General features: G+C 41.9%; 1 protein-coding gene across 6 annotated transcripts in view; it reads left to right on the forward strand.

Moving 5' to 3' along the window:
* ZNF521 (zinc finger protein 521) overlaps positions 1 to 24,920 on the forward strand; it is an 865,909-nt gene that overhangs the window by 826,411 nt on the left and 14,578 nt on the right. For all 6 annotated transcript variants that reach the window (XM_081562746.1, XM_081562747.1, XM_081562743.1 and 3 more), the window contains 2 exons: positions 7,208 to 7,339; positions 9,795 to 9,910. In XM_081562746.1, the coding sequence (XP_081418872.1) occupies positions 7,208 to 7,339; positions 9,795 to 9,910 (248 nt within the window). The remainder of the gene's footprint in view (positions 1 to 7,207; positions 7,340 to 9,794; positions 9,911 to 24,920) is intronic.

Consider the following 24,920-nt stretch of genomic DNA (forward strand, 5'->3'; position numbering starts at 1 on the left):
TCCCAAACGTGAGCCAAAATGTCACTGCCGAGTCCCCACAGCTGAAGGGACACCACCTTTTTAGTGTGTTGTTTTTTTTATTGTTTATTGTTTGAACAGCATTCCAGGGTTTTCTCCTACACGAGAATATTCTAATAACTGCTACCCACAACCGATAATAATAGCCAAGGAATTGGACGATATTGCCTCTCAGAGCATCTGAAATCCCACTGCCTACCTCTCCCATCCCAACCCACCTGGACCTCCTGCTAGTTTCCAAGCTGCTGATGTTTATGGGGCTCGAGGCAGCCCCTGGGCTCTTTAAAATCTGCTGGGTACAATGCAGCCGACCCCAGTTGAATCATTTCCTGCTCCAGCCCTGCTGATAATGAGAAGTTCAAGACAGGAAATAACAGTGTCAGTATCAGTGGCTTTGCTTATTAAGTCCAAAGGCATCACAGCCTTTAGACTGTTGGCCAAAAGCAGGTAGTAACTGAGTTCAGTGCAGGCCTGCACCTTGTAGGTGTCCTTGAAATAAGACTCTAGCTGAGGGACTTCCCTAGCAGTCCAGTGGTTAAGACCCCACGTTCCCAACGCAGGGAGCACCGGTTCGATCCATGGTCGAGGAATTAAGATCCCTCATGCTGCACAGCATGGCCAAAATAAATAAAGAGATTTGATCTTGGGGAAAATGATTATCACTGAGACACAAGGGATGTTTATGATTTTGCTTTTCTTGATGTACTTAAGGGTTAGGCATTTTGTGTATGGATAGTCAAAGCCGAGGTACCTGATTGCTCAATTACCCAATTACTCAAATAACTCAATTACTCTCAGGATTCCCAGTGCCCTTCCTGTCTTAATGGGAGTCTCTTGTTTGTATCGCATATTCCTCTGTTGCGTGGCATAGAAATACAAGCCAGACATTCTCATACTACCGTTGAGAAAAATCTAAGAAATTGCTGTGACAGACTTCAGGCAGCATTCATTTTCATGTTGAATTGTTCAAAAGAATAAGGTAGAACTTTTTAACTAGGGTAAGGCAAGTGTTAAGTGTTAGTTGCTCAGTCATGTCCGACTCTTTGCAACTCCATGGACTGTAGCCCGCCAGGCTCTTCTGTCTATGGGATTTCCCAGGCAAAAATGCTGGAGTGGGTTGCCATGCCCTTCTCCAGGGGATCTTCCCAACCCAGGGATCGAACCTGGGTCTCCTGCATTGCAGGCAGATTCTTTATCATCTGAGCCACCAGGGAAGCCCAGGGTAAAGAAAAGTTTCATATTATATTCGGTACTCTCAAATGCCGCCTTACTTTGGGGGCTTGATGACTGATCTAGTGGCTGACTTTGAGGGCTGAGTAATATTCCCCATTGCCAGATTAGCACTTCAGTGTGTTTGTGTTACTGTTGTGAAATATGTACTGTATATAACACAACAAATTACAGTGGCCTGAGCGCTGTGGGCCTAGAAAGATGTGATGGCTGTGTGCATGGCAAATTACAGTACAGTCGGCCTATTTTTCTACTCCTGGTTCCTAGGGTGAGCCAGCGTAGCCGAGGGGTGAGTTTTGTCATGTGTGGCTTTTCTTTGTTACTCCTCAGACTCCTAGCTTATAAATGTGTGCTTGGAAATTAACTCAGGGAAGAGGAGAAGCCAAAGTATAAGGGTTGGGGGTTGGGAATTGGTTTAGGGCAGAGTTTTCTTGGATTTAAAAATATAGAGAAGGATGCAGTGGTACACACAGTCGAACTGGAAAAATTGCAACTGCAGGGCATTTGATTCCTCTGTTTGGATTCCAAGGGCAGAGTTTACTCTCACTCAGATCAGAGCTTTTCAAGGATGGCCTCTTGCCACGTGATGAGGTACCAGGAGGGGTTTCTCACTTTGGACTTTAGCCTGTAGATTTATGCAGTGAAAGAGGCTGGAGGACCCTTCTGGCCAGTCTCCAGGGTAAATGAGAGAAGGAGTTCTATTTATAAACCGTTACAAACTGGTCCTCAGTAATGGCTGCAGTGTTGATCAGACGATATTAGGGGTCCCCCAGTGATTCCTGGGATAACAGCTGCATGTAAGTCAACCACTGAACATTTGCTTGTAGCTGCTCTAGATTTTTGTTTTTATTGAAGGAAAAGGAGTATAAACATGGGACACACAGTCTGGAGGCTGCTTAAAGGGCTTCTCTTGTTGAAAGCTTGTATTGAAATGTCAGTGTCTTGTGTTCTGCTAACAACTGCCGTGTTGGAGCTTATAACCTGGGTTGTGCTTGAATGGTAGCTCTTATTTTTTTCTGTTACTAAACTGGCTGATTAATAGTTGTGTTTGTCCAGGTTTTATAAATTAGAGAGAAATTATCATTCCCCTTTGAACTGGCCTTAAAGGAACAGATTTTGTTCTTGGGGCACATGATTATAGTAAATGATTATCACGTTCCCTACTAAAGGCAATGAGGTTGCATTGCAATTATGTATTCAGATTCTTTCCTTTGCAACATTTAATACTGGAGTAAATATTTACATTAGCATCAGTCTTTTCTGTGTAGACTTGATTCCTGTTTACATTTATGTTCACATTTAAATGGAGATTAACAAATGGAAATAATTATTTTAGCTGAACTTTATATACATGTGAAATGATTTCTCAGTTATACCCAAACCGTCTTTGATCATGCTTTAAAGCAGTTGACCAGGACAGGAAGTTGCTAGCTGCCAACACATTCTCAGTGGTAAGAGCTTCACTCATGCTTTTTCTGACATCAGATCCACAGTACTGGTGGCATACATGCTCCCTTGCACCAGGATACAAGAGAGGGGCGTTTTCTGTTTGTTCTGAAAAGGTATGGGTTTATATTGAAAGCTCCATATTCTTTTCATTCAGTTGATAATATGCACAGTGATGTTTCTGTCTCTCTTTACATGTGCTGATTTGTGCTTTCACATGTATTTGGTTGGAATACTTCTCAGTCTAATGTTCAGAATTGGAGTTTTTCTGTACTTCATAATATCGCTCATTTTCTGTCTTTTTGGCATTTAAAATTTCATGGTTGTAATGAATCTTTATTAGTAAGGTGTAGAAGAGATTGGGCTTCCCAAGTGGCGCTAGTGGTAAAGAACCAACTTGCCAATGCAGCAGACGTAAGAGATGTGGGTTCAGTCCGTGGGTTGGGAAGATCCCCTGGAGGGGAGGACATGGCAACCTACTCTAGTATTTTTGCCTGTAGAATCCCATGGACAGAGGAACTTGGTAGACTACGGTCTATAGCAAAGAGTCGGACACCACTGAAGCAACTTTAGCAGGCACACAGAAAAGATGGTGTTTTTATTCTTTAATTTTCAAAGTAACCTAAAAAGGTAAATTAGGCTTATCATAGAAAATCTGAAGAATATAGATAAGCAAAAAAAAAAAGAGGAAGAAAAATCCAGAAGTTTCTTCCATAGATGCCCCCTATCACTCTTAATAAAAATATAGGGCTGCTCTAGCCTATTATGTTCTTAATGGAATATTGTAATGGTTATTAAATCAGCTGACTCAGAATCTCTTTTTAATAAATGAGTCAGACTGTATTATCCAATTACTGTCAGCTGCTACCTTTCCCGAGAGCAGAAATGGTTACCCGGATTGAATTTTTTAAGCTTTTGTCATCTTTAGGAAACAAGGTGAGAGTCTAAGACTTAAATTGACCTGAAGCTGGAGGTGTTGATGGCGCCCCCTCATGAGCATAGACTTTTAATGGAAACCACGGTTACTCTGTACTGTTCTTAAGGACCTACCAGACAGGAAGAAGGAAGGAGGGAAGCTCCGTTTTGAAAGGAAACAGAGCTTAGCTCAGCTTGGTCCCCCAGGACTAAGAGTGTTTTTGAAATTGTTTGAAAATTGACACTGCCCTTAGCCACACTATGCACATGAAGAATGATAGCAGAGTTAAACAGAGACTAAGTATCAACTTTTGAAATTCTTAATTATAAGTTTAGTTAGTTGCCCATTACTCTCTCTCCCCCTACTTCAATTTTTAAAAGTACAGAATGAATTATGTTAACCAGTTATAAAAATGTTTTGGGTTCCCCTCTCTTTCTCTCATTCATCATCATTTGACCCTGTGATGATAAGTGTGAATGTGGGAAATGAGCAGAGAAGGTAACAACAGCAGGATAAATGGGTGGGTATGTCTGATGTCTAAACTGGAGCATCTTGGCCTCTGCTTGTCATTTGCTGTGTAATAATTCAGATATATTTTCTCTCCTACTCAAATAACTAGGACAAGTTATTTGTTGGAAAAAAACCTCTAGGTAACTTCGAAATAAAAGGCAGATAGAACTTCCAACATTTTTTTTAATATTATAATGTGCTTTTAAACTATAAAGAGTTCTGAAAATGCTGGATGCTGTTGTCATTATCATTGCTATAAGTGCCCTCTCAAAGCGTGGAATTCATGAAAAAGAAATCTGCACTAATAATGCATAAATACTTTATGAGCATGTGTCACCTTTTTGTGAATTCACTGGACTCAATTTTGATTATTTAACATTTTGTGACCAAATTTCTCTGTTCTTAGAATGGGAAATAAATAAAAATTGATGAGGACATTTTCCTTATACTATCTTATTTATTTTCCCTTATTTATTTTGCTAAACAAAATACTCCTAGTCCTGAAAGATAACATCACATTGAAGATCACCGTAACTTGTGCAATTTACATTATGTTCATGTAACAGTAAACCATTATTCCCAAGAAAACTCATCAGGCCTACATACGTGTGCATGCGTGCTAAGTCCCTTCAGTCGTGTCCGACTCTTTGTGACCCCATGGACTGTAGGCCGCGAGGCTCCTCTGTCCATGGGATTCTCCAGGCAAGAACACTGGAGTGGGTTGTCATGTCCTCCTCCAGAGGATCTTCCCGACCCAGGGATCAAACCCTCTTCTCTTAACGTCTGCTGTACTGGCAGGCAGTTTCTTTATCATTTGCACCACCTGAGAAGCCCCAGGCCTATATATTTTCCTCAACAAATGTTGCAAGTTCAAGAATTCTGGAACAAATGTGTATACCTTCTCAGACTCACAAACCACATCTTGGTTCTTGTGCAAAACACATAATTTCAGGATGAAATGAGAACTCTTAGTTACCTTCTTACTATCCCCAGAAAGGTCTTCAGCATTGAGGAAATAGAAAACATTTAAATTTGGCAAGTATTTCTGATGATTAACTTACTGACCCAATTCCCTACAATAAACAGTGTTTCTTATATTACTAAATATCCAAAATTTAGAAAGATTTTGGTGCCTTTAGGATTTTAAAAAAGAGAGAGAGAAAGGAACAGATGAAAAACCCTTGATCTTATATAATCCCTAAAGCTTTTTGTATAACCTCTTGTCATGTCAGTATGCACAATTAAACTCCTTCTTACATAATTATAATCAAGGAATTTACCGTGCCACCCAAATACAGAGTAGGTTTTTATCTCCTGTGAAATGTAGACAGTACTGGGTGGCTTAATTAGTGCTTTGCTTCTCTTTTTACAAATTCCAATCCTCTGCTTCTAAAGACTCATACTTGTGTGAGAAGAAAGATTAGGAATACAAATAGAGTGATTTTACTCCTAGTTAGCTAATAATAATTCACTTTGTAATTGGGCCTTTATGTTGCCAGTAATATCAACTGGTGAAGGATTTCTGCATGCCTCTAGTGTTGACTCAAAAGAAGCAACTTTGGAATATAGACTCATTACCCCCACGGTGGGAATGTATTTTTCATTCCCTCAACCTAGACTGTCTGACACAAATATTTCTTAGTAGCATTTCTAATCACTGCAAATAAGAGAAGATAAAAGTATAACTTGATACCATTTCAGGTTAAACTGAAGCCTCTTAGCCCTTACTTTTCCTGATGAAAGTCTTGGGAGTAGTTGGTTTCTGACATAGTATATCTGCTAAAATCATGGACCCTGAGGCCAGGCTGCCTGGGTTTAAGTTCTGTTTCCACCAAAATTGCTCCTGTGACTCAGAGCAAAGTCAATTCAACTCGCTAAGCATCATTTTTCTCATCTCTAAAAGGGGAATAAGAGTAGTTGTTGTTGTTAAACTCAATGAATTCATGTGTCAATGAACAACAGTGTCTGGAACACAGTAGGCACCAAAGCTCTGGGTTGTTCATTCTCATGCTACTGGTTTTCATTTCTTATAACTGAAATAGAATAATCCTTAAATGCATAATTTCATAAACATTTTGATGAAAAAAACATACAAATGATGTTTTCTATTTACAACACAAGCTTTTCATTTTATATAACAACTGTTATTAAATTGAAATATTTTTCTACCATCTTGTTTCTAAGATATCAAAGAAAATGCCGGGACTAGTCAAAAGTGAGCCTGGAGCTCATCAAAGTGCCTATGGAGAAATACAGGCAGAGTCTAGATCTGGGGGGTAAAATTGAGACTGTCTTACCTGGCGTGCTGCGGTTCATGGGGTCGCAAACAGTCAGACACAACTGAGCAACTGAACTGATACTGACAAAATAAAGGGAACAATGCACTGAGAAGATATGGAGGATAGGAGTGCCAATCAGGAGAATAACACTTATAAAATACTATGAGCATTAATAATATTTCAAAATTGCCAGAAAATCTTGGAAGTAGAAAAATCTGTGTCAATGGGAAAACCACTAAAAAAACCTATGGTTAGTAATAGAAAGCTCTAGAACCTTCTTGATAAACCAGAAGATAAGCCTGGGGAAGTAGTTCATTCTTCTATGGGCCCTTTGTTTTATGACTTTGGAAATACACAGCCTATAAAATCTTGATTAGAGAAGGAAATGGCAACCGACTCCAGTATTCCTGCCGGGAGAATCCCAATGGACAGAGAAGCCTGGTGGGCTACAGTCCATGGGGTCGCAAAGAGTCCGACACAACTGAGCAACTGAACATACATAAAATCTTACTAGTTAGAGGAAAGGAGATGCCTCATTACTTACTTACCAATTATACTTTCAGAGCTTAACACACACCACCGTAAGATAAAACTTGCCTTGTGACTATAATTCGATTATAAATTCCAGAAATGTTTTCAATTTATATAAATTCATAAATAATGTGAAATTAACCAGAACCCATATATACTGCTAATCATTGATTTTTGGTGCTGGAAAGAGTTTAACATACAGAGTTATAGGTAACTCACTAGTCTGTCAAAGATGTGATGGGTGTCAACTTTTCTGCTCACATGCTTTCCTTAACAGATGAAGGGCTGAACCACGAGTGCAAACTTTGCAGCCAAACCTTCGACTCCCCTGCCAAGCTCCAGTGCCACCTGATCGAGCACAGCTTCGAAGGGATGGGCGGTACCTTCAAGTGTCCCGTCTGCTTTACAGGTAGGAAGATGATTCTAGAAAACTCAGGAGAGGTTCTTGGCCACATCATGTCTTTCCTACCAAGGCATACTTCCCACTGCTGTGGCCTTTTACAGATCTGACTGCGGTTCAATTTAGGGAGAAGATGTTTGATTTCTGCTGATTAGCATTATTGATTGCTGCCTACTTTAAAGGCTCAGACGGTCAGGAAGGTTAACTGTCAGGATGAACAAATGGCATTTTAAGTTCTCTCAGAAGTTTGCACTCTTCCATTTCTAAAATGACATCCATGTTCCGTTCACTTTTCTCCCCTCAACGTTAAAAGGTTAGCAAGACAAAGGGAGCTTTTTCATAGCAAGACATGAGACTAAAAGTACAGCCATGTTGTCAACACATGTCTGTTATTTAAATACGGAGAATTTTAAAACATTTCCCCATATGAAATTTAAAGTCATTATTAGAACCCTCCTCCAATTCTTTGAACTAGAAAACAGATTAGATGAGGTCTTATTTCCTGTGAATATCAGTTTGAGCAAACTCGGAGAGATAGTGGAGGACAGAGGAGTCTGGCGGGCTGCAGTCCACAAGGTTGCAAAGAGTCAGACATGACTTAGAGACTGAACAGCAACATCATGTTTACACTTTTAAGAAGAAACTTTTATGAGATGCTGTAACATTACAGTTTTCAGCAGAAGCAGCAGCAGCAAAAAAAATAAAATGTAAATCAGAAACTGTAATTTGAAGCCCATAGGGGTTGAAATATGATCACACACGTTTCTGCTGCTCCTGTAACAGTGACAAAGTTATTTTGGAAAATCCTCTGTGATCATTTTGCCTGTGTCTTGGACTCATTGTTCAAATGCCTCAAGGCTATGTGCCCTTCTTATTTGTCAGAAAAAGCAAAACAAAACAAAAATATATCCTTCTCTTAAAACCACTTTCTTGGTTTGTGGAGCAAAATTCCAAAGCATTGATTATTAACCTTCACTGCATTCAGGCTGTAGATTTCTGTCCTGTGATTAAATCAAAAGCAAGAGGCTATGTTCCAGTTAAATACTACCAGACTGTGTTGGTGGTTCTGTCTTTACCATTTGCCTGTAAGGCTCCTTCATTCAGTAGTTGCATCCCATTTGGCCACTCCTTCTTTTGGAACTATTTTTTGATTCCTCCAACTTTTTATTTAAAAATATTTTATTATGTTTTTACTATAACGTAGTGTTTATCTAAAGATACAATGCATCAGGAGTCTGGCTTCTTTATAAAAGTTCATAGTAAATCTTCATAAGGAGGACTGGTCATAGATCTCTTCATGATTAAGACCCCTAATAAAACAGTCCTTTCATGTTATGGCCAGGAGCCTCGTAAAATGCGCTACATTAGATGGAGATTCATTGCAAATCAGTATCAAAACCCCATTTCTTTGGGTTGATGTAGGTAAAAGACAAAAATGCATTAATCATGAACGGTCTGCTTTTCCTGCGCTGACAGACCTAAATTGTTTAGTGTATCTTGAAGTAATTTTAGAAAAAAACAAAAACAAAAACCCTCTTCCAATATAAAGCATGTTAAGTGCAAGAAGAAATCTGAGCGATGTTTAAAGTAATGAGAAATATGATTAAAATGTATGACTCACAAGAACAATATTCTAATATTTTAGGTTGGCTGGCAATTAGAATAATTTTAATGATTAGAATAGAGTCAAAGTCAAATGCCAACATCTTTAATAAATCCTTTCCCTGCCTATACAGATTAATACTGTAGATGCAAACTTTTTTAGGTCACAGTGCACCAGGCATCCATCAGAAGTCAGTTCTCCCAACCCAAACACTGCCTCTGGCATATACAATTTAATTATTAATAGTATGTCTCCTAGGTAAACTGTTACACAGTCTTAGGGCCTTGTTTTGTAGTCATTAAAATTGAACATGTTTATATTATTGAAACCCTTGCATTCCGTGTGTAGGCTGAGTTGATCTTAAAGTATCCAAAGAGAATTTACCTGCCGTTCTGTTTCACATTTATAGACAGTGCCCCAGAGTAGCTGTGGGATATCATTTTTAGCATTAACACATTTAAATAGAGAACTGTTTGCTAGCTGTAACTGTAGGCAAATACAATAAACTGGGTTTTGGCATCTATGATTTTGTAACCTGTGGGTTGTTGAGAAATAAGACTCATTTCTGTTCAGACAGTGCTGTGTGTTTGACAATTTTCATTTTAAAAGATTTATGGGGAGCAGGGCCTCGATAAACCTTTACTTTGGAGCTGTTTGTGTTGAATTAGGTGCTTGGTAGAGTGCATCTTAACAAAAGCCAGAGACCCAACCGACGTTGCTCTCCCCTGGACCCCGGCAGTGGTCGCACCCAGAAGGCGCTCCATTCAGTCCATTCTTCTGCCGCTGTTCACAGGGAGCCATCAACAGAGGGCGTTTCAGAATGAAAATAACCCCGAGTTCACTCTCCTTTTATCATTTCAGTGTTTGTTCAAGCAAACAAGTTGCAGCAGCATATTTTCTCTGCCCATGGACAAGAAGACAAGATCTACGACTGCACACAATGTCCACAGAAGTTTTTCTTCCAAACAGAGCTGCAGGTAATGTCCCCATGGGGAGGACTGGCATTGAACTCGGCCGCTCTACTTATAGGAAACAAGGGCGTTTTAAGTCTGGATTCACCGTATCACTCACCCTGGGCCACCATGATGCTTTATATGGATTGGGGCAAAGGGAAAATTAGAGGCTGGATTAACAGACACCAAAGTCATTTTGCCTCTGGCTGCTGTCAATCATAAAAAGAACTAGAACAGACCTATAATTGGACCTTCTGACCCAGTGTGATAGACTGCAGGGTCAGGTTTATTGGACTGTGGGATCATTCACCTCATTCGTCAGGGCCCATTCTCCCAAACCCTGTTTTATTCATGTTCTGTTCCCACTGGGCTTCAAGCTGGATGGAGGTCCAGGTTATTGTTGTCCTGAGGGGCTTAAAATTGGAAGGGAGAAGGGAAGAGAGGAAAGAAGCTATACTCTTGTCCAGTATGTTTCTTCTACTTAATGGAATGGAATAATTATTATTTAGTGGCAGCCTTTGGGTACAAATTTTGGCACCCAAAGATGTTAGCTTTGAATGTCACACTTGCAAAATGTGTGACCTTGTGCTAGTCAATAATGTTTCTGAACCTCAGGTGTGAAGAAATGATAGATGTAACACTCACAGGCCTGTTGTTAGGTAAAATGAAAAAAGCTCTGAATATGTGGTATAAACTCTAAAATAGAATAGAAATGTTTGGTCAATTTGATTATTCTTAACAATAGACTGGTATCAGTCAGAGACCTAGATCCTAACCCAGAAATATCACTTATTATAAAAGGAAAACAAATATTTTTTTTCTTCTTACTTCATCTGAAAAAATGGGTCTAATATATATCCTCATTTTTCAGATGGAATGATATAATAAGAGTAATACGTTTTTTATTAAATCTTGTCGGTGCCTTTGGAGGAAAATGAATTAGAATCCAGTTATTTCATTATTGTGAGCATTATTATTAACCTTAAAGCTATTTAGACTAAAATAGGGTAAGGATGATGTTTTTCCCTTTGGTGTCAAATTCCCTAAATAACCAGAAGAGGGTCTGATGTGATGGACATGGTTGAGGTAGGACTAAGAGACCCAAAGCCCCACCTACTTCTTCCATCTCCCATCCCAGGCTGCGGACCCCAGGGCAGCTTTAGAGTTCCTTGGGCTGTATGGAAGCCGTATTTATGTGAATTTTGTATCAAAATAAGGAATTTATAGTTTATTAATAACATCTCAGTTTTTATCCTATCAGTGAACACATAGCAAATAAAGACGTAAGATAAAAAATATATGAAAGAATGGGTGATGCCATTTAGTTGTTATAATGTGTCAATGCACCAAATTTAAAGTTGCTATAGCACTTTTCATCACTTCAAAAAAAAGAATTCTACTCTGTCACATGTTTGTGCATTGAATATAGACGATAGACCAAATTAGACTATTATTTAAAAGTATATTTCATTAAAATAACCTACATTTCTATTGGAAAACATAATATTCTTATTGCAATATGTATGGAAGGGTAAGTCCTTTGTGTTAAGATTTTAAAGGATATGGCCAGTTAGCCTAAATGATGCTGTTAATTAATATGTAAACTGTGAAGCAGAATTCCTAATAGTTTAAAATCAAAGTTGTAGAGACTCTATAGAGACTGGCTTCCAGCTAATGTTCTTGGGAAAAGTTTGCAACAAGTTCACTTTTGTAGATTCTAATGCTAACCCTAACCCTAACTGAGTGGGCTTCCCAGGTGGCTCAGTGGTAAAGAACCTGCCTGCCAAGCCAGAGATGCGGGTTCGATCCCTTGTCAGGAAGACCCCCTAGAGAAGGAAATGGCAACCCACTTCAGTTTTCTTGCCTGGGAAATCCCATGGACAGAGGAGCCTGGAGGGCTACAGTCCATGGGGTCACAAAAGAGTGGGATATGACTTAGTAACTAAACAACAACACTACTACTGACCTGGTAATCACTTCAGTGTCTTTCATTAAAACAACCCCACACTCTGGCAGTGGTGACCTGTGGCACATTGGCTAGAAGACAAAAGTAAGCAGTTAAATACATTCTCTGGGACTCCAGGTTTCTTTCACAGTGTATTTTGGCGTTTCATGGACTGTACACTGTACAGTCTTTCCATTAGTGTATAGACCAGGGGTTCTCTACCTCTTTGATGGCAGGATGCCTTGACACTTAAAAATTATTGAAGACCACAAAGCACTTTGATTTTCATGGGTTACTGTATACTGAGGGGCTTCCCAAGTGGCGCTAGTGGTAAAGAATCCACCTGCCAGTGAAGAGGGCGCAGGAGAAGTGGATTCGATCCCCGAGTCAGGAAGATCCCCAGGAGCAGGAAATGGCAAGCCACTCCAGTATTCTTGCCCGGAGAATTCCATGGACAGAGGAGCCTGGTGGGCTACAGTCCATGGGGCTGCAAAGGGTCCAAGATGACTTAGTGACTGCGCACACTCACATTATGTATTGATATTTTCCATATTAGAAATCAAAATTGAGAAACATTTTAAACACAGAAATACACAAATTTGTGATTCTATTAGCTTTCAGAGAAATTATATCTTCACATGTCAAGTAGCCCTTAGAAAATGCCACTGTACGCTCGTGAGATAATGAGAGCATAAAGGGCAAACAGTGTTTTAACGTTATTATGAAAATAGTCTTGACTTCACAGGCTCCCCGCAAGGATCTCACAGGTCCCTGAGCCACACTTTGAGAACCGCTGGTATAGAAGACATAGTACAGAACACAGAACTCAGTTTTTGAGTCTTTATGACCTTATGAGGTCAAACATCTCTCAAAACACCTCTGCCTCATTCATTCACATTGTGATCTGAGCCAAATAAGACTTCTTTCACAATCCGAAGCTGGAGACTTACTTTTCTAACCCCACCTCAGAATCATACATATTCAGCCTTGATATGAATACTCAGGCTCAAAATGTGTATCACTCCTTCGATCAAACAGTATTTATAGTTAATGTGTGATAATTATTACAAAGCTAGTATCCACAGTCATTGAAATATCTATGTAGGTCTATTTTCTAAAATCTTCAGTAGTAACAGTGGCTTTTAATTTCAATACATTAAGAAAACTGGATTGGAGCTTACTTTTTCTAATTTTGAGACCTTTTGGATTTTTATGGTTTAAACTTAGGGGCTCATAGTTCTGTGCGTTTGCCTTCATTCCCACATCACTTCACACCTGTGCTTGGAGGATGGAGTTAATATGACTTTAAAATATTTATTTATTTTAGTTCCTATATAGAGAGTGGTTAGAGTAAGTATACTAAAAAATACAGTTTTGTTAATTTCTAAGAATAAGGGGGGAAATCAGTTGAAATTGAAGCAACAAGAGAAAATAAGATCAGTAACCAAAATAATAACCGAATAGAAAATGGAAGCCCTTTTACCAGCCCACAGTATTTCATTCCTTGGTATGGAAAATTAAGAGATTTTAAAATTGGTCCATGTCATACCACTTAAACTCATCTACTTTTTTATGCCACTAAAGTTCAGAAAGAAGGATTTTTCACAAGAGGCATTTTATAAACCAAATGCAATGCCCAAGAACTGGAGATTGGCAGTTGGAAAGCATATAGCTTATTCGGCTCTTATTTTAGAGTGAGACTAATAGGGTAATTTTACAGAATTGCCCAGGAACATCACTGTGGTTGGGCTTCCCAGATGGTGCTGGTGGTAAAGAACCCACCTAGCAACACAGGAGACCTAAGAGACATGGGTTCGATCCCTGGGTGCGGAAGATCCCCTGGCCAAGGGCACAGCAATCCACTCCAGTAGTCTTGCTTGGGAAATCCCATGGACAGAGGAGCCTGGCGGGCTACAGTCCATGGGGTCGCAAAGAGTCAGACACGACTGAACTAACTTAGCACACACACACCACTGTGATCGTGGTGCATAAATGATTTAATGACCATAATAAACAATTTACATTTCTTTCACTGTTTATACCTATTTGAAAACACAAAAACATCTTTTCAAGGATAGAAGTGCTTTGTTGAGTATAAAATCTCACACATACACACACAGAGATGTGTTGTTTTCATTAACATCACCTACAATATTAGTCAGAATTCAGACAGTTTCTCATAATACACTGTCCATCTTTAGGAATGAAGGACTCGAGTGCATCCTTTGACATTACAGACCACAAGTGCTTTTGGAATTAAGCAAGATGCAACTTCTCTTTCTATGAACACTCCATCTAGGACTTGCCAGTGTGGAAGCTATTGTCTTCACATGACCCTGAATCCTTTCTGACCAGAAGTTCCAAATGCCAGTCCAGAGAAGTGTAATGGGTAACTCCTGGCAGGAATATCATCTTTTTCTTCTGGTAGAGTTTTCCTCCCTTCTTGCAAGGAATTCTAATATACTTCAAAGGCCACCTAGCATGCTGGTCGGGAAGATGTGCTTTGGAATAAGAGTGCATTATTTGAACTAAGTTAACATTTTGTTATTTTAAAAGCAAATGAATATGTCGAATGTTTCACATGTTTTCCTAATAGACCTCAAAACTTTTCCTGCAAAACTTAAGGAAGCTGCTTTGAGAGAATAGTATGGTCCAAGAATAATATCCTACAATGCATATTTGTATCCAGAATGGTTTATACAGGTGTGAGCAAGTGGTGTGTTTGTAAAAATTCTGTTGAATAGGCCACTTTCTTTCAATACAGAATTACTGTTTCATTGGTGCCTCTAGAAAAGCTACAATTCAACGGCAGTGATCAAACCATCCTCTTCCAATGGGTCCCCAAAGAAAGTTCTCTGAAGCATCATGTCGTGAATGTAATGGACATAGAGGGAATTCCGGTGGTGGGAAGAGAGGGAATTGGCCTAGTTGAACTCGAGGCTCTGAGATTTCTGGTATTAAGTTTCTTTTGAGTCAAAGATTATTTTGATTCTTGACATTTTCTTCATTAGTCCATGGATGCAGTATTTTCCACATAGAAAATACAGAAGTGATTTGACATTCTGAGGGATACACCAGCACTTTCAGATATCACTGAAATTTAAATACATAATGGTCTCTACAGCTGTTTGGTTTTCTTCTCAAATCACTTTCCCACCAAATTAACCTGAGTTTGATGGATATTTTTCACACTACAGCTTAATTGTTGCTCAAGTTTTATGGTCATATTTCTGAAAGAAAAATGAATTACTCCAAAGGGATGAGATGCATAGGACAACAATACAGCATCAAAGTGTGGCTGCCATGTGGCTGACTGGATCAACTCACTGACTTAGCTCTTTACCTAAACCAGCCTTTTAATAATTGTTATACAGGTCCATGCCTCAAAGTATTAAGTAACACATGTTGAGGCATTTAAAGGTCCTTGTTGGGACTCCCCTGGTGGTCCAGTGGTTAAAGCTCCACACCTTCACTGCATGGGCCATGGGATCCACGCTTGCTTGGGGAACTAAAACCCCACAAGCTGCATGGCCCGGCCAAAAATAAAACTAAAAATAGAAGGTTGAATGTATGTTTTTTAAAAAGTGAACCTTAAAGTCCTTGTTAACAGCCCAACCACAGATGCCATACTATAGATTGCTATCATCCTCTGTGCCATTATTTGGTAAAAACATATATTTATTGATTTAAAATCTTTGTAAAAATATAATTTTATCATTTTAAATTTACCATGGGCCCAAGCTCTCTATGACATAGCAAAAATAATTAGAAATATATCATCTTTACTGTCTACTAGAAAAGATAAGATTTGCATATGATTAATGCTCACATGAGGTAATGTGTAATAAATAGTTCTAAGTATTCCAAGAGAAAATGTTTATTCTCCAGCTGGGATAATCGAGAAAGCCATCACGTGGGAGGCATTCAAGCTGGTTTTGAAGGACGGATATGATTTTGATATCTGTGAATATGAGAGAGATCACCATCCATAAAAATCTCAAATAATGATTATTTTAAAAATAGCTTTTATGGGGTTTTTCTCCACTTGTTTTATTTCGCTTTGATTTCTCTATAGGCAGCTTAGTGCAAGGGAAAGGGCACGAAGTACAGAGAACAATCACCAGAGTTTGATTTTGGTCATTGTTCCTTACAAGCGATGGGCTCTGAGCCTTGGTTTTATCATCGGTAAAATGGGCATGTAGGAGACAACAAAGCATTGCGCCGCGTTCCCAGGGTCCCACTGAGAGTGCAGTGGAGTAGCTGATGCTGAGCCCTCAGTGCAGTGTGTGAAAGAGGGGGGAGGCCTTGGAGGAGCTCTTGTTCCCAGATCCTCTCCCTGCTTCCTCTCGCTGACCTCAGGAAACAAAATCAAGATCCATCATTACCTGGAAATAAAACCTCTATCCCACACATGTCCTGTTTCCTTACTTCTCTGTTCTAGTTCACTGGAATAATTTCCCAATTAATCATAGCTTGACATAGTTTCATGTTAATTGGTTCCCAGGTAAAACTTCTTATTTTTAAACCTTCATGTTTTTCAAGGGATGTAAGAGCCTTGAGCTTCTTTTTATTTTTGGCTTTTCTTTTTAGCACACAACGGGAAAACTGAACGTTAAATTTGCTTTCAGAAACGTTATTTCAAAACCATACCCTTCTTCCCGCCGTCTTTCCAAATTCAAGATAAGTGGCCAAAACAAAAAGTTTTATCTGGCCCCTTTATATAAGACAAGGTAGGATCGAGGTGTGGTGTGGGCAAAGGTTTATTTTAGTCTTATTTTGTTTTCATTTTTTTCTCTGGGTCAGGTGGAAATTCTCTTTTGCAGACAAGAGAAGTGGAAAAGTGTGTGTTGCTGCTCACAGCACTTCTGTAAGAAGTGCCTTTAAAGCTATGTGCCCCGCCCCCATACTCTTCTTTTCACAACTTTTCTGTAGTTTTCCATTGCTTTGTTTTTATTTCTAACAGAGCTTGAAATAGCTTTCATTATTCCCAGGTGGCACTAGTGGTAAAAGAACCCACCTGCCAGTGCAGGAGATGTAAGATATGTGGGTTCGATCCCTGAGTAGGGATGATGCCCTGGAGGAGGGTATGGCAACCCACTCCAGTATTCTTGCCTGGAGAAGTCCACGGACAGAAGAGCCTGGCAGGCTACACTCCCCAGGGTCACAAAGAGTCGGACATGACTGAAGCGACTTAGCATAGCATAGCATCCACACTCCAACTGGAAGACTCAGAGCCCTGTCCTGCTTTGTCTCTGATCATTCGGTGTCCCTTTGGGACCCTCAGATTGAAAAGAACTGCCCATCACTGCGTCTGGCCTGCCATAGCCAGGTTCCATATGGATCATTTGGGAGAGGACAGTCAGTGTAGGGAGTGGGAAGAGACATAACGACATACGTCCTGCCTCTTCCTGGGTGGCCTGCGCCTGTCTCCACTCCTTCCACCCATTGGACCTCTGTGTGTCTCTTGTTCTCGGGGCCAAAATCACAGTCCCTACACACACCTTATGGAAGCAGAAGTCTGCAGGAGGGTAAATCATGTCGAGTGAACACATGGTTCTGGAACTGGTCCGCTTCTCCACCGCCTCCTCTCTCTGCTTTGTGGGCCTTCGGGGCTTTTGAAGTAAATTGGTGCTACAGCAGCTTCCACTTAATTTGCCCAGCGGTTAAATTGATCTATCTCTTTTATTTGATCGGATCTCCAGGAACCAAATCATTTGCATTGATTTATTGATTGGAGCTGTGTTTTCACCATTACTTTTGATCACTTTCAGCTGTTAATATTGGATAATTCAATCAAGATTGATTGGCCTTACCATTGAAGGCAGAAAGTTAATCATATAGGACAAAGAAATAGGGCACCGCTCACCTCGGTTTGACTGTTTCCTTCTCTGTCTCTCACTCCTCTCCTCCCACCCTGCATCCACTCTCTTCCTGTCATCTAAGCAGTAGCAAAAAGCTGGGGTTTTTCTTGAATAAAGAAGGGAGTTTACAATATTGTAAAGTTAAAAAATAGATACATAAACTAATTTAAAAAATAAAAATAGATAAATAATAAAATTTTATAGCATTCACAGTGCATCTAAAGATGAGGTAGTTTTATTCTGCTTTTAATAAAACTGCACCTAGAAATGAAGCAAATATCCATCCAGAAAGATGGATAAGCAGGATTGTCACAGTGAACTCACTTGGACTCGATGAGTGAATGCATTTTCAATTACCCGTTTTGTACCGATAAATGCCTAATCTGTGGATGCATGCTTGGAGGACAACCGGGGCTCACCTCTTTCTGAATTTGGCCCTCACCGCTTCACCACGTGTCCTGCTCATCAGATTTTCAAGAATCAAGCAGTTAATAGGACCAGAGGAAGAGCAACAGAGGTCTTGGCCCATAAGCGAAAACCACTTTATTTACATTTGAATCGTTTCTACGGCACCCCAGCTCAGTTTTTAAAAATTCTCCATCCATTAATTTCTCGATGTTCCTATCGACGGCTGGTTTTTGCTGTTAAAAGATGGAACACCACCTCCCCGTTCTAGGACTCGTTCTCTCCCTCCAACAGCCCTGTTGTTAGCGATCTGCCATGACATTATTTTTTTGTCTGGCCCAGAGTTGACGACAGATGGCCATCTCCAAACTGCCATCAGTGCGACTTTATGGAGCATTCAGCTAGGGTGTACTGAAGAGCACTGCGGCCAGTGTGCAGCCCCCTCCTCTCCCCCCCCACCCCCTGGAAACATTCATCACCTCTGCCACATTCCGCTTTGGCTGGGCTCTGCTGGCCCTGCCATCTCCAGGGCCGCCAAGTCAGCTTGCTGCCACGGCACCAGAAGATCTGCCTCCATCAGGAATGTGAAACTGTGGGCACGGCCGTCCTACAAAGACAGCCCTCTGCCTCGGCGGTTTTGTAGTCCTATCCCCGGAAGAGAGCTGGACTTCCACGTCTCTAGAACATTCCACAATCCAGGGAGACACCTTGAAGTCCCCACACGTGTTCCTATTTCAGATGTTCGCTCCACACACGGATCAATTTCCTCCACGTTCACAGAGACATGATGTCAAGAATAGACTCGCTGTGTTTGCAAACTTCGATCAGACTCTTGGAAAACACCACTTCGGTATCCAACTGCTTGTGGCAATTAGAGTCAGAGCGAGGGTCATCATGGGCTTCAAGGCTCAATCCCCTAAAATGAGCAAAGAATTCACTCCAGCATCTTCTGATCCATCGACGTGGCAATCCCTTGGCCGACCGCATGAAACGAGCTGTTGCTGAGCGTTTGGAGCAAGATTGATAGGCTGTTCTTGATCGAGTTTGCTAAGGCCAGGCGGCTTCAGAGCCAAGCGTGTATTTTAAGGGGAATTCACATTTGTATCCTTTATTGTTATATTTGCAGCGAATCTACAGCTCCTAACAGGCTCTGCCCTGCAGCTATGAAGGAGCGAGTTCCCCCTCATCCGGGAGAGAGCGGGATTCTGTGAAAGCCTGGGATGTGGCAGGCGAGAAGAATAGTGCTTAAAAGCGGTGCTCGCGGTGCTGTCATTTAGAACAGCAACTCCAAGGCTTTAAATGGGAGTGAGAGGCAGGGTAAACGAGGCCTTTAAAAGTGGTGAAATTCTAAACCGCCTAAAATAACGGGCCTCCTTCATTGATAACTTCATTGAGGGAGTGATATCAGGGAGCTCACTGGCCAGGACCCGCTTTCACTTTCTGGTAAAGAGGAGGGCAGCGTTTGCACAGGCAAAGCTTTCCCCCTTGTACCCAGCGTGTCTGGGAAGCCGGCAGGCTTTCTTTAGTGGCTTCCTCTGGCTTTGATGCAGCCCCTCAGCTGGCAGATAGACCATCTCTTGCTGGAAACCCGAATCGCCCGTAAAAGCTTTCCTTTTTCGCATTGCCAAGACTTAATTTTATAATCATCTGACTTCCACCACTGGGCACATCTGCGAAGTGCGTGCACCTTCTAGACACATAAAAGGCTACTGTGACACCATCAGCTATCAGCAGTGTGGAGAGGTGTTTGTGCAGGAAGATAGAACCGTCTATTTGCCGTGAGCCAGGCACTAAGACCTCACCCCCGTGCTCAGTTATAATTCATGACAGTACTGGTGGGAAGCCCTCATCTCTCTGTGGAATTAATGCATCTCCACTGAAGCCTGCTGTGAGCACCCTGCGTCCCCGCCCACCATCTGTGCCTCCACTTGCAAGCGCAGGCTCTCTCTCTCTCTCTCTCCTCTCTGTTACTCTTTCCTGAGATCTCTTGGTATTGATATTGTCAGGCTACTACCCACTTTGTAAAGGTGACTCTCCAAAACAGGCATGTCGTGTTATGAGTGGAAGAGCTGGAAGGGACGCCTTCTACTCTGGTGAAATGCCTCATTTGGAAAATGTGGATTAGAAAATGGACGGGGAGGCAGCGGTGCCCTTAAACCAGTCGCAACCTCCGGGGTAGTCCAGGATGTTCTGCCAGTCCCTGGCTAGTAAAGGGGCGCCTGTGGTCCATGGTGAGAGGCCTCACAGGGTAGACATTACGATTCAGGTTAATCCTGTTCTGAGCCAGAGTGCAGAGTCCAGAGCTGAATCTGAGAGATGCTTGCCCGCTCTGTCCAGGGGCTTGGACCAGCTGTGGGGGCCAACCCAGCCCTGCACACCAGCCCCCCTGTAAGGAGATGTTGGCCACCCTAAGAACGAGAGCAATTGTCCCAGGGCTACCCAAAGCCTCAGCTAAATATGGTCAAGCCTTGGGCTTTACAGAACCCACCTAAAATAGCCACGGTCATTTGAGAAGCGGAATGAGCAGAGGTGGCCAAACTCCCAAGCTCCCTGCAGTCCAGAGCCGGCAGTGGTTTGTCCCTACCCTGTCCCAGCTCCTCGGTACCCTCTGCGTCCCTCTTCCCCTCCCTGATTCCCACTCCCTACTCTGCTGGGAGCCTCGAGGGTGATGGGCTACGAGACCAGTGTGGGTTCAAATAAAAGATGACCGTGCACCTCTTTGAGCACGGCTGACCCCAGATGAATGTTTAATGTTTCACAATATGTGCTCTTAACAGAGCCCGTTGTTAGTGCTCCTTTAATAAGATAAAGCAAAACCAGGCCAGGGACACCAGCGGATGACTTTAATAGATGTGATGCCATGAGCTACCTCCTGGGTTATACACTGCTAAAACAGCCTTTCTCTACTTGAGACTCGGGCTTACCCAAAGAGCCGTCCCAGCTCCGGAGGCGAGGTGAGAGGTCACCCACTAAGACAGTAGCACCCACATTGCAGTTCAGCCTTGTGTGTAATTGGTTCCGAATCTCCTCCTGATATCTGGCTGGTGCTCGTCCCATCATCTCGCTCACCCTCCCAAGGAAAAGTAGGGCAGGGAGCTGGCTGTGCGCCCTGTCCAGGTTTTCCTGGGTGAAAGATCACTTGGAGATGACACAGCTGAGTAGTCAGCCTGAAATCCTGGTTGGTATTTTATTAATTTTGCACCAAGATAAATCCTGAAATTCTGACAAACTCCATGACAGGTGAAATTCCTTCTTGCAGCATCTGCTCAGCAAGAGGCTGCTCATTTCGTTCTGTTCCGAGGCAGGCAACAGGAGGGCAGCTTTCTAATCAGCCCTCAAAGGACCCCCAGCCGCCCCAGAGTCTCCGGCTGATTGAATAACTCCTGGGCCTCTTCCCCTAGGCCTCCATCAGCGGGGGTCCTGTGGAAAGCAATCTCCTGCAGACTGGCACTGAAGAGAGCTTTAAACCACCATTTTCTGCTCTCCAGAGGAGCCTAGAGTACTAAAAGATAGATGGACTGCAGATATTTTATGAGAAACTGTCAGAAGAAGAGCAGAGTAAATGTTTTTTTTCTTCTTCTTCTCCGAGTCACACACTACATCACTGTTGAATTTCTTCCAGAATCTTTTACATTAAAAGTAAGAAATTAATTGGTTGCTAACCTTTCACTCCCCCCTCCCTCTTCCTCGTTGTCTTCCTCTCCCTTTTTTTTTTCTTAAATATTCACACAGAGGCCCTTTGCTTAACCACAGTTGCAGAAAATCAGTACCATTTGCAATGAAATATTTATAATGACAGAATGAAAAATTGGATTCATTTTCTGGACTGTAGCCGAACAGTCTGCAACTTTGTGTGGTATTGTTAGGCACTCCCCCCCTCTTCCTCCCTTTCATTGGAAGCTTGTTCGAAAACAGGGCACATGGACGTTTACCTATGCTTTGGAGGGAGGCCTACCAAAACACAGAACCCGTTTCTGGGCTTTTTTTAATGGAGAGAAGAGCGTATTTTCGTCTGTGCTGCCACGTGGGGGGCACTCGGGCTGTGGCCCATAAAAAGGTAGAGAGGATGTGAACCTGGTCAAAAGAAAGAGTGTTGGCTCTGCGGGGAGGAGCTGGGACAAGTTTACAGGGAAGGCAGGAGACAGTCTGGCCCACACTGTCCGCACTCTGAGCCGAGTACAGACAGCAGCCACAGGCCATGGAGGCTCGGGCAGATTTATCTGGGAAGTGGGAAGGCAGGACAGAGGTGTGCCAATAGATACTGAAATACCTGACCTCACCTTCTCTTTTCCCCTTAGCGTTTGCTGCCATGGGCTTTCCTCCCACGGGACCCCATATTGAGAGCTGCCTTCTTTCTAACCAGGGTTGACGACTGCGTTTATTTTCCCCCCAGAGATGAAAGACAAAAGGATTTTGCTAGAACAGTCCAGCAGGCTTGTATTTCAAATAAGCCCGCCTCACCCGGGCAAGGCCACCACAATGCATCCATTCTTCTTCCTTGACTTGATTGGATTTGCAGCAAGATGCCTGCGAAGTACATTCCAGGCTCCCAAATAAGTTTTCACTTACTACTGTACAGCCGGGCCCGGAGAGCCGGTCCACTTCTCCTCCCTCCTTTGTCAGAGCCTAACAGGGTATTCACCTCCATTCCCAGGACCCCCGCTCAGGCTCCCAGGCCAGCCCTCCGACTTAACCTTTCATCTGTTCCCTGGGTCTAAATAGTTAACGTTGTTTTCTTTAGGTGTTGTTTGTTTGTTTTTCCCCAAAGTGAGAACAGTTCTAGCAGATTTCAGCATGAATACAGGCCAGTCCAACTCAAATCTGCGGGTTTCGCTCACTGAATTTGCATCCTGCATTGCCGACTCCACAAGATCAATAATCCATATTTTAGTGTATAATAAAGGCCGCCTGTAATTGAATTAGCTCATTCATTCCCTCTGATTAGCCCTGTTTTATTCATGGAGAGGAAAAATAATACAAACGTACCTTCTCCAACCTATTGCATGATGTGAATGTAAAAGAGCCCTCAGCATTGTAAAACACATTTATAAAGATGATGGAGCATTAATTTAAGTATTTGTTTATCCTAGGTATAGGAATAATGTGAGACACATCACGCTGCACTTTTGTGGTGGTAACTAATGTTCACATCTACTGTGTCAATCTGTCTTCTAGTCAGCCTGGCACGAATAGCCTATAATAGGTCTCTCTTCTGACCAAAACCAAGAACGCTCCTCAGTTCTGAAGGACAGCTGAGATAAACAGTCTCTGGTACTTGCCCTTGGAGAGATCCACCTTAAGAGATTTCACCCGGAGGTCATTACCTCTTATCCATCCATGGATTACCATTTGCAAGCCTTTTGATTGCTTACTGTCTTCTCTTTGAAGCAAAATCTTAGCACATGTTTGAACCTGGGTGATGAGAAACACCGAACAGAAAAGTTGTTCCTCATTATTGAGACCCCAGGCTCTCAAGACAGAGCCCAGCTTGTGTGTGACATGTACTTGCTCAGAGGTTTCAAGTTTTTACACAGGCTTCTAGGTTTGTCTTTTCATTGCCTGCCCTGAAAAAATGATTTGGAGAAGGATGCTGACAGTTCAGCACGAAATGTGTGTATTCTGACACAAAGTGCGTTGTAGCTTTGGAATCTAGCCTGAAGTTATTTTCTGCAGCATTTCTTTGATTCAGGGGAGAAAAAGAATTTTCCTTAAAAGTGTATGTTTTAGGATGTGACAATAACTGTTCTCCGTGGCTGTGCATGAGTTCATCAAAATGTTTCCACTTACCCATTATTAGTACTGGCTTTCTGGAGGACCGAGGGTAAGGGGGAAAAAATGTTTGGGCATTAGTTTTTCAACAACTTAGGTGAGTCTGAAATATATTCCCAAGTAAATGGGAACTGTAATCATGGCAGGTTGAGAATCAATCTTTTCTGCAGACCAGGAAAGGAGCAGTGAATAGCATTCATTTAGGTACTGCCAGATGTATTTCTGCAAGGGGCGTGCCTTGCCAAGCACTTTGGGTGATTTTAAGTGTTATTAAGCAGACTTATGGGCCCTCAGGACAGAAGTAAAGGACCCTGGGGCAGAAATTCCTGGTGGAGGAACATTCCGGGGCAAACGCATCCTCAGAAAGAGAAGCGCCCAAATGCAGACTGGATTTGAATAGCTAACAACTCTGGGAATATTTCTCTTCCTCTTGTCCAGCTCCTTCTATGTTGTGGCTGGTTTGCATTTGTGTTTGAAGTGCCAGGCGGTTTAATGAAGTTATTCTTTTATAAATTTTGCAACACTGAACCAAGCATGAGGGCTTTAAATTAGAATAAGTGCCACTTCTGTGTGGCAGGTTCCTTTGAGGACTGATTAGAATGAGGCCTCCCGCCGCCCCGTCCTTTCTGCATGGGAGCCTTAGTGCACGGGCTTGTTTACAGCTCACCTTTGAATTTGCACAAGCGTGCACTGTGCCTGCAGCCTGGCCCTCTGATAGCAGAAGCTGTCTTCCTTCCAGGATCATGTTAAATACTTCACTTTAAGGAGTTACTTTTTTAATTATATTGCTTCATTGTAATGAATTAAAATGAATGTGGAGTAGCAAATTATATAAGGATGTGAGGGTTATAGATTACTCTCACCATAGCTACAGCACATCTTTGTGTGGGAGAATTAAGGGGCTGTCTTTCTAGAAGCTATGTGCACGGTGAGGGGTGAGGAAACTGTTCCACAGAGACCGAGAAGCAGTGTCAGAAAAGATGCCCAGGAAATGGGAAGAGAATGGGAGTGTAATCTGTGGGTTTATGAAGCAAATAGAGGCTCTTTTGGACAG

This window comes from Giraffa tippelskirchi, chromosome 14 (genome assembly GCF_054371585.1).
Source record: "Giraffa tippelskirchi isolate mGirTip1 chromosome 14, T2T-mGirTip1v1.2.pri, whole genome shotgun sequence".
Lineage (NCBI taxonomy): Eukaryota > Metazoa > Chordata > Mammalia > Artiodactyla > Giraffidae > Giraffa > Giraffa tippelskirchi.